This window comes from Poecilia reticulata, linkage group LG3 (assembly GCF_000633615.1).
Source record: "Poecilia reticulata strain Guanapo linkage group LG3, Guppy_female_1.0+MT, whole genome shotgun sequence".
Taxonomy (NCBI): Eukaryota; Metazoa; Chordata; class Actinopteri; order Cyprinodontiformes; family Poeciliidae; genus Poecilia; species Poecilia reticulata.
Window position 1 is genome coordinate 13,325,347 of NC_024333.1, and position 11,231 is coordinate 13,336,577.

General features: G+C 37.7%; 1 protein-coding gene across 10 annotated transcripts in view; it reads left to right on the forward strand.

Moving 5' to 3' along the window:
- The window catches only part of tmc3 (transmembrane channel like 3), a 120,931-nt gene that overhangs the window by 30,756 nt on the left and 78,944 nt on the right, over positions 1 to 11,231 (forward strand). For all 10 annotated transcript variants that reach the window (XM_008405084.2, XM_017304092.1, XM_008405082.2 and 7 more), the window contains one exon: positions 2,294 to 2,372. In XM_008405084.2, the coding sequence (XP_008403306.1) occupies positions 2,294 to 2,372 (79 nt within the window). The remainder of the gene's footprint in view (positions 1 to 2,293; positions 2,373 to 11,231) is intronic.

The window sequence follows — 11,231 nt, forward strand, 5'->3', positions numbered from 1 at the left end:
TTATGCTTTTCAAAAAAAATCAAAGACTCACGCTGTTCGGTCCTAGGTCATGTTGAGGAAAATAAATATTCTTAGTGTTTAATACAGTAAAATCTTATAATATGTAAAAATAGTGGATTGAGCAAGATTCTTTTGGATAACATCTTAGAGGACTTTAATTAGCCCTGCAGAAAAGAATGTCTGTTATCAGGGAGGAACCACATCATAAGTGAACTCTGGCACACAGRCCATGTCTCAAACGAGCAGCAGCAAGGAGACATCTCAAGTCACCTCCCTCAGAGAAACACTAAAACTTAAGGACAAACAAAATGACAACACAATATCGTATTTTCCGCACTATAAGGCACCTAAAAACCTTCGATTTCCTCAAAAGCCGACAGTGTGCCTTATATATGGACCAATATTGAGCCACAACAGGTCTAGCAACTACAGTAAGCAGCCGCCGACTTTATTTTCGCCCGTAGAAGAAGAAGTGTGCGGTGCATGCTGGGATAGTCGTCAGAACGCTGGTTTGTTAATAAAGTTTGACTGACCTATCTACCTACCGACCTGATAATCAGGTCGTCTGCAGGTCATTTTAGCACCACGTTCTCCATCAACATGCTGTGCTCAAACTGAGAAGGGTGACCATCGTCCGGCCACGCCCAGTCCAGTCGCAGAAGGCTCTCCTCGCCGACCGGAGTCGGACTGTTTTGTTGACATTCTTTATGTCAACAAAGTGGCTTTAGACATTCATCCGGGTAGCTTTGACTAGGGTTACCAAGGGTCCAGTCACTATACATTTAAAGCCGGGAGGGAGAAAGAGAGACAGAGACTGTGGCGGCAGCGTGTCGGTTGGTCTGTGTTACCCAGAAAGCAGTTGGGCACAATATCGCAACACCGACACCGTGAGTGAAACAATGACTGGGGCAGACTACTATATAAAGTACTGGGGGACAACTTCTTTATTATTACACATCCATATTTGTAGAGTACGGAACAAATCGCGTCCCATATCGGTTCAATACGGGACGGGTGGAAACCCTAACTGTAGCGTCTATTCTATGCGCCTTATAAGGCAGTGCGCTTATATATGAAAAAAGTTTTAAACTAGGCCATTCATTGAAGGTGCGCCTTATAGTGCGGAAAATACGGTAGTAGAATACAATTTAGTTAAAATTAACATAACTTGAACTAGTCTAATTTGTAGTTTTATATTAACAACTATATGGAGTCTCTAACTGAGGCCAAACATAATATCAGTTTGTTAAATATAATCAAAACTATCATAACATTAATTAGAAAATGTTTAGAATGAATGTGTTTATATTGAAAATGCTCAGGTATATTCTATAAGTGTTTTATTCTTAAAATCTGCGCTTTGATCTAAAAGGATGCAGAAGTTCTGAACCACTTTGTGTACCAGGTTTCATGTCAATTTAAAATGATTGCACTGATCTGTATTTGTATTTTTACACGACAGGGAAATAAAATAGGCTTAAGACAGGTTAACTTTTGGTTGAACTCTGGTGAAAAGACTAGAGGTTTTGTTTCAACCAGGAATTAGGAGTAACATCACATTTCAAACTGGCATGAGAAGAGCTTGCTCTAAATGACCCTATAGGTCTCCCTTGTCTAGATAGAGAAGCACCGTAGCCCTGAAATGAAACAGGTCTCAGAAGGTAATAAAATTGCCCAAACTGAGTAATTTGAAACTGGGTTTATCCATACAAGGAGAACAACACGTCTAAATCGCATAATTGCGTAAATTAAAACAAAGGAAACACCTTTTTGAATAAAAGTAAGGGCCCCAGAGGAACAAGTCAGATTTGCTTTTGCAACTCTCCAAAGACGTCTTTGGTTTTCTTTCTTTTCTATTTGTCTCAGGTAAATGAATGTCTGTTTTAGTGTGTTTGAAGTGTCTGTGTTGTTGATATGATGTTATGCTTTTAAATGTTAAACTAAACTCTGAAAATGTATGACGTGGAGCGTTAACTGTCATCTCTGTGTGGCTTTTGTTTCCACGCATGGAATCATTGAATCGGGGAGGACAAGAGAATATTACGAGCCAGAACTTAATGATTTTTATTCTCTTAACAGTCATCAGTTTCCAATGCTTTGGGAGCTCTGTAACATTCAATGAAAACACCCTGCATGTCGATTACTGACAAGACGGGGGTACTTGAGCCTCTACATGTGACTCAGGGAACCTGAGCAAGCGTCCATATATGACGAGTAGAGAGAGAGAATGTGTTGGACCATGAAGTACACACGATATGCCAGATTTTATAGATTGTGTGCTATGTATTTACAGAGTCCTTGTTCTATATCTGGGAAACCTCTACAGCCTCATTATTGCCCTCTTGGATAAAGTCAACAGTATGAGCTCTACTGTAAGTATTGAGATTCTGTGTACCATATTATTGGGGAATTTTTCTACCATATGTTGAGAACATACATTTTTGATTTGAAAGCAGAATTTCATCTTTGTTCTCAAAATCTGTAACGTTTTCATTCAAAACTTATGCTCTCTTTCAAATATCCTCTGTGCTCTCAAATCTTTGTATTCATGCTCAGATTTTCTCCCTGCAAACCCCATTAAAAACATGGTATCTTATACATATATATATAATATATATCTTACCTGACATATGAATTGCTTGTCTTTCTAAGTAACTGTCCTATAAATTATCTGGAAATATAATTTAAAAGACACAATCGTTACCTGTTGGAAAGTGGGTGCTGCAAATTCTGGCATTGTTGGTTTCTGCACCTCCTGTTTTTAGCCGTAGATTGTTGATCCACTTCTCTTGTCTTTTTTGGTAATTTTTTAAAAAATTAACTCTCTTGTGACCAACTACCTTCGGAACACAAAAAAAAACGTTTATGTTAACTTAGTTCCATAACTATTTAATTTAGGCAAATCTGTTTCTCTTTTCAATATCCCTCAAGAGATGGGGCTGGAGCATGTTGATCACATATCTAGAAGAGGCTTCAAGTACTTGGGCATCTTTATTACCCCAATTTGAATAACTTATTCTCATCAAACTCTTCCCCCCTAGTTCCTAACATTAAGAATGACTTGTCAAAATGGTCCCTTTTACCTATATCACTTCTCGGTAGGGTTAATACAATTAAAATGAATATTCTCCCTCGCTTAAGCTACCTGTTCCAAAATCTTCCATGTTATTTGTCTTCTACATTCTTTAAATCCCTTAATTCTCATATCTCCAATTTTGTTTGGAACAACAAACATCAACGGTTTTTCACTTTCACTAAACCCAAACATTTGGGAGGTTTATTTCCATCCAACATGCAGCTCTATTACCGGTCTGTAGAACTTAAAATTATGTCAGACCGATTTTCAAGTAGAAATAACTGTCATAAACAGGTTATCATGTGTCCTAGAAGATTTAGTGCACTTCCTTTTGTAAGTAATTTAACTCAAATGGATACATTAAAGGAAAACATGGTAATTTATAACACTCGTCCACAACCACCGGGCCGCACAAGAAATAAATATTTTTGTTTTACGTATTACCTGAGTCTGGAGAATCTGTTATTTTGAAAACCCTTTAACTGGATTCTCGGTTACATCTTGCGCACCAATATTGAATAAGAAACAAATGTCTTTGGAAAGTTTATTTGGAAAAGGGGAAAAAGACCAGAGACAGGAGAATGGATTTATCCCGGACCGGTAGGTGAGTCCCACATTCCAAGCCCGCTTTGCATAATATGCACCGACTCACTACTGAGGCAATCAAGCTTCAAACTGCTTCGCCATTTCAGACCAAGCACCCTCTGCATCAAGTGTCATTGTTACCCAGATAGAACCGTCTTGTTGCAAATAACAAGCTCAGGGCTCCCATTAATTTGTCGTCATGAGTTAAAATTTTCATGAAAGCGAAATGTTCGTTTTTGTGGTGTATCTATATCTTATTTGTAAGGGATGTGTAAACGTTACCATAGCAACCAGAGTCAGACTGCGTTAGGGCAGTGTTTGAGACAAGAGGAGAGGAGTAGAGCTTGTAAGTCTGGTTTACACAGCAAGATTTTAGGATTGTCAGCCAGTTTTCAAAAACTTCAGTGACCACACTAGGCAATAAAAGTACAACAGATTCGATCGGTTCGTGTGTCCAGCCACATAACAGGAGCAAATCTTGCTGTGTGAGCAGGCTTTAGTACAAAATAATGTTGTGTCACAACTACAATTTACCTGCAATGCATATAGCTAGTGTAAGCATCACGCCCTGACTGAATGAATAGCCTTGTGTCACGTTAATGATAGTGTTAATACGCAGCAAATCCAGGAGGCCCAAATTAACTCTGTCAGATTTGATTGCAACACCTTTTAAAGTGTCTATATGGGTCCACACCAGAAAGTGTTAATTTTACTCTTTTTGGAGAGTTAGTACCTTAACTCTTATAAAGTGTCAGATATCAAATCTGCTGGAGTTAATAATTTAACACTTACTAACACTAATTCAGTGTTAGATCTTAAYATTAACTCTCACAGAGTACTTCTTTAACTTCTTAAGAGTTATTTGTAATTAATATTAAATAGGTACTTTATTGTTTTGAACTTTTAAAAATTCTTTGGAAAATAAACATTTAATAAAGAGGCAATACTTTTCTCAAATCCATTTATTTCAAAACGTGCACTATAATTACAAAACATATTACAACGTGGAATAATGTGCATGTTTCACATGTCGCTTTCATTCACATATTGCTTATTAAAAGGTCTAACATATCAGCTGTGCAATACAAAATGCAGTATGATTAATACAATTTTCTTCAATATCATATGCATGAAATTGTTCAAAGTTCAAGGTGGAGAAAGTAAAGCCTGTATCAATGCAATGCAGTTCATGTAATATGATAGAGTACATTTTCTTTTAACAGGTAGATTACCAGCTATGTACATTACATAACAGACCAACCTGATAATCAGATCCATCATTTCTTATCCAGTTCATGTTTCTGTTGGTAAGAGACAGTTTCTCTCTGACTCCACCAGAGAGATGTCCACTCACTAACAGATTGTCTTCAGGTTGTTGGGCTGTTTGTGACGTTTGGTCAGAGACACCAACATGCTCCTCTACAGCATCAGACAGTCTTCAGTCTCTGAGAAGGACAGTCAGTGTTGGTCTCTGGATCATAACACAAAAAGCATAAAAATGAGAAATGGAACGAAGGAATACATTTTTACTACAACTCTAACAACAAGCCTCAATTACAGACATGTGGGGTTTCACAGATATTAACACTTACAGAATCATTTTTGGAGCTTGAATCTTTGAAGAATCCATGAAGGGATCAGGAGGGGGAGGTTAGGCTGACGACTGGAGATTCATCCTCAACCAAACTGGATCTAATATACAAAAAGGCCAAAAGAAGGATTAAAACATGCTGCAAAACGTATATAAGAAGACATAACAGCGGGAATAATGCTCTCAACGTGAAAAAGCCTTTTACATTTTTTCAAAGGAAAAGAATCGATCAGAAAGGTTGATAAATCTGACCAATATGCGTGTAAACGTTAAACATAATGATAAAACACACTCCAGATTATTACGGATCTGTTCAAGTTAGCCAATAATTTGATTAAATGTTCACCAGCTTGATTTTTTCCAACACTTATACTCCGCTAACATTCAGCATGCTAAGCTAAACATGCTAACACCGAGCCGTGTGGCGAACGTGACGTCTATCATACAGGTTGAGCTCAACTCAAAATRATAGTTATAAACCATCTCAGAAAAAAATGACTTACCAAGTGCAGTAAATAACTCAGACATGTGGAAAGTAAATAGTCCTGAAATGACTTGGCTTCTGTAGCTTCGCTTCGGTGGGAATCTGATTCTGGGCGGAGTCAGTGAATTAACTCCTTCAGTGTTAGAGCCGCTGGTGGAGTTCAGAGTTAAGAAGTAAAGAGTTATTGATTCTATTTTAACACCTCTAGATTTGATACGGAAACACTTTGTTTTAACACTAGATTTCAACTACTAGTAATATACACCCCAGAGTTACATAAACAGAATGTGACTCTATTATTAACTCTGCTTTTCCAGAAAATCTACTAACACCAAAACATTTAACACTTTTGAATTTGCTGTGTACCTGTGGTGGGAAGTACTTAAATACATTTTTCATGTATCTGTACTTTACTTAAGTAGATTTAATAATGGGTACTTTCTACTTTTACTCCACTACATTTTACAGTAAGTATCTGTACTTTCTACTTCACTACATTTCTACAAAAGTGTTACTCGTTACATCCAAGTCGCGTTGCTCTTTTTTTCCGTTAAAATGTGAAGTTCAAGGACTTAAGGTGGCGCCATAAAATCCAAGCAATAACGTGACTAATGTGTCTTTTGTCACCCAACGCCTCCACCTTTACTCGCACGCGGAACTCCAGACATGCGCAGTGGTTTCCTCTGAGTGGGAGGAGATGTGTGTCTAATGTCAGTAATATAATATCGCTGCATAAATCAAAGATATGGCGATATGTAAAATCAGCAGCGCTTCGCTTTCACAGACGGTGAGACTTCGTCCAACTTTTAGCGTCACTTGGAAGGAAAGCTTAAAGAAAGGTAAGATCTGTGGAGGTGATGCTAGCAAAGCTAACTGTACAGAGACGCATACGTTGCATCTACGATAAAAAAAATGTTATCACTCATGCGCTGAATTGTATGGAGGTGTCGCATTTATGGGACAATGCTGTGACCAAAAGTGCAATATAGTGATATGACATTCAGGAATGATCCGATTCTTCTGGACGGATCTTTACTGATTAAATTTATTTCAGCTCTAAGTATTTAATCAGGGGCGCAACTACACATTATTCAGGTGGATGCGAAAACATAAATCCCCCCGCCTCCAAGGAAGGTACGTCAGGGTGAAGGAGCGTGGAGAACGTACACTCCACCCGGCCCCTCCCCACATTTAGCGAGTTTTGCATCGCTAAATGTAGCGATGCAAAACTCGCTACATTTACCTCGTTATGTGCATGAGGTGAAGGAATGTAAGGCGCGCTGAAGTGTATGGGAAAACATCATCGGTGCGCCACCCCCTCCAGACGGGGTTTTGATGCCCCCTCTGGTGCTGCGCCCCTATGCGTTGCATGCGCTGCATACCCACATTTTGCACCACTGTATTTAATATCTAGTTTTTTTTATGGGAATGTGGATCTTTCAGATCAATTTGAGAAGCAATTTTGATAGGTAAAACTTAATTTTTTTGTGTCATGTAGCACGGGGTGCTGGTGTTGACTTGGTCTTGGGTAGGTGGTCTTGACTACAACTCTGCTATGTGGCTCCTTGGTTGCCTGTCCTCCCCCACCCACCTTCTTTCCATCCTTTTTCTGTTGGATTTCTTTAAAAATAAATGCCACTAGTGGCAAAAAAAAAGTGAAGTTCATGCTGTGTTAGGACAGGAGACAAGATGTTTCCATCCCTGAAATTATGATGCATAGAATCACATATCTAAGTCTAAACTATGTTACAGAGTAAACGCAATAAAAACATGCTTTATCTGTGGCATTGTTCATTAAAATGGCACATTTCTAATGTATTAAAATTAAATACGATCAGTTCACTTAATGATATTGTATTAGCGATTCAGCAAGTACTTTTGCTTTTAATACCTAAGTATTTTTAAAAGCCAGTACTTTTTTTACTTTTACTTAAGTACAAATGTTAATGTGGTAGTTTTACTTTTACTTGAGTGCATTTTTTTAATACTTTCTCCACCACTGGTTAATACTAGAGGAATAAATTGTTAAACTTCTTTGCTCGTTGCTTTCCTCTAGTCTCCCGAATCCTGGGTTACGCATGTACACAGTGGAAACCACACAGAGAACAACCAGTCGCCATTCAACTTCAGACATATCTAGAGTTTTATTCAGACAATTAAATGCATAGAAAAACATATCAACATCACACTCAAATCATCAAGAAATCCAAACCATAAAACAGACATTAATTACCTGAGAAAAGTAGAAAAATTAACAAAATACAAAAATAAGAGAAAAGCAAAGGTGCCTTTGGGAACTGCTCATGCGGCTGCAAACAAAGCAATTTGATTTGCTACTGTGAAGTGGAGGTTTTTATTAAGAGGCGTAGTCCTAATTTTAATATATGCATTGAAGGTGTGTCCTCTCCTTCTAACCCTCTAAGCAGTTTCAAATTACTTAAATGGGATGGTCTAAATGATTTTATTACCTTCTTTAAGACTTATTCAAAACCAAAGATAAAGAGAAAGAGAGAGCAAAGGTCACTCTCAAAACAGGATGTTCTCATGCCAGTTACATCTGGAGTCTCTCCCTTTCTAAACATTTGAACAAATCCCTAGTTATCGTACGAGCTCAGACAGAGATTTATTTTTCACCTAAACCTTGCTAATTTTTCTGCCTGAGCGATTAATCAAAAAACAGATTCCTGCTTCAACCTGAAGTGACATGGAGGCAATTTGGAACCCAATTTTCTTATTTTAAAACACTAATAATTGTATCTAATATTGTACATATGGTTAAGTTTAAAAACTAGCATATTTTTAATTTATTTTCCTAATAATTCCCTCTTTGATCTCTCTTTAAGAGAGATCATCCAATTTCATGATTTTTAAACTTAAGACAATTTATAAAAGAGGTATAAGCCTGAATTCAGAAATACCATCTTAAAGCTGAAAAATGAAACCCTTTATTAGTACGCAACCTTCTACATAACATTACTTCAATCTGGAAAGGCTCAGACGGAGAAAAAGGAACAATTAAAAGATTTAATGACAGGAATGAATAACAGTTCTTTGGCGCTCGGGCCCCGATAGCTGATTTGAGCTAAGATTTGATGTGAACTCCATGAACATCCCGGTAACTGATTAGGATTTGTGGGTTCACTCTTTGAGGCTTCAGGCCCACCACGATTGGTTCCCTGCCCACATTTAGGTACCTCAAAGGGTATGCACTCTCACTCGAGATCAGGGACCACCTTGAGCAACAGGGACTATCTTTTATGGTTGGTGTATGGTGTATACGGTGTGCTCCAGGGCGCCACCTCTTGGTTTGTATGTGCTGAGTGTGGTGTGTAGAATATGACTAGCATATTCCAGTGGGTGCAGTTGCTTCATCTGAGCTGGGCCCAGATGGAGCTTGTGGTGTTCTGTTATGTTGGTGTTCATAATCATAGGAGGAGGAAATTTGGGAGAAGGGGCGGTGGTGGGTTGAACGCAGCTGGGAACCGGCTTGGATGTGGATCCTTTTATGCAGAGCTTGATTGATGATAGGACGCGCCGGGTGAGGTCCAGCGCTGAGGTCGGAGATGAGCATGACGCCGATGGGCGAATGGAGGGGGCGGAGTCTTCCAGCTTGAACTTTCGCTATTAGCTCCATTTGTTGAAATGTTGGCATATACATTGTAAAACAAATCAGACACCAAATCATATTAGGATAGAGATCCTAAAATGAATGTACAAAATTGCCTAGCCCAGAGTCATGTCTTATCAAATAAAACAAAACGATTCAGAATGCATAAATTTATCAATCCCTTAATGTTATACTTAAAATGTTTTTTCTTTTTCTTTTTAAAAGATTAAAATTCAATCAGATATTCCCGATATAAGAAGTGGGATAACACACAAATATTTGTCCAAAATTATCCAGGAAATAAATGGGCAAATTAGACACAATATATTGCATATATAAGACTTGCAAACTATCAATAAACTTCTAGTTGCTGTAAAAGAAAGACAATTAATTAGTAATAGTTTTTGTGTACAATTTTTACATATCTTCATGTTGTGTCACTACATTCCTTGATCCTCCTTGAAACAGAAGCTTGAGATCCTTGGCAGGTCACAGATAAAGATGAAACTTTTGTAGAAAGATGAAACAACAAACAGAGAAAGAGACAACAGAGGCTCTTGTCTCCAGGAGCCAATTTTCCTTATAGATTTTAAACTCGGGCTCATCACCTGAGTGACCGATGCTCACCATGGGGTTTATTGTGCCCAGATTTTTGGTGAGTGTAACAAAGAAGGCGTTCCCTCTTTCCAATTTGATGACACCAAAAAAGGAGTAGATGTGAAAGAAATCCTGATGAACTTCTGGCTGTGAGGTCATCCTGTGGCCAGGGCTGAAGATTCTCAGTAGCACCAGATCCTAGTTTTCTTGTTGTTGGTTTGGACAATCCGCAGGTCAAGAGTAGTGGAACAAAGTTAGTCAGTCATACGTCATCCTATCTGGAGCTCCTTAATAAATTTTAAAATAAAGATTAGTCATTCCTTCCAAATTGAATAAATTTTTCTGTGCACAGATTTGCCAATTGATGCTCCAATTTGTTCCTTCTTTTTCTAAGTCATATACTGGTTCATTATCAAATCTTATTCTATTTTTTTTATAGCTTTATTTTTATTTTTGTTGATGTTATTAGATTACACTCAAGAAGAAAGGTCAAGCAATACATAGAAATTATAAAAGACAATTTTATAATTGTAAAATCACCAGAGGGAGACTCTTATTTTAATAACACAAAACACAAGGGTTTTGTAAGTTGATGTGAAGTTTGTCCATTTTTCCCATTTGTCCAGGCATTGCTGTTCCTGTGTCCTCAGTCTATATGTTAGAATCTCCATCTCAAATAATGAGTTCACCGTCTGTATCCACTCCTTTGTGGTAGGAGGTTCAGATTCGCACCACTTTCTGGTTATCACCTTTTTGGCTGCCACCAACAGAATTTTTAACAAATACCAGTCATTATTAAGTACAACATTGTCCAAAAGACCAAGATATAAAACCAGGCCAGACTTAGGTATTGAGTAACCCAATATTGTTACAATCTTATTGTGTATTTCGTTCCAGAACTGTGTAATTCTAGGGCAAAGCCAGAAAATATGACCGTGATTAACATTAAGTGCTCCAGAATCTCTCCAACATGGCTGCACTCTAGATTTGAATTTACTAGTAATTTGGGGTTTTATAAAAAATCTGATTATATTCTTCCAACAATGTTCTCTCCAAATTCTGGAAGAGGATGTTGTAATTTGGGTCTTCCAAATATTCAGCCAGCCATCTTTGGTTAGCAGAATATCAAATTCCCTTTCCCATTTTGTTTAAATATTCAATGCGTTAGTACCTCTATTTTCTAACAGATATTTATAGAGTAAAGACACTAATCTGTGTTTTTTACCCTTATAGGTCTCGATCAGCATTTTGACAATCCCATTTTCATTTGGGTTTATTTTTTGTTTTATTT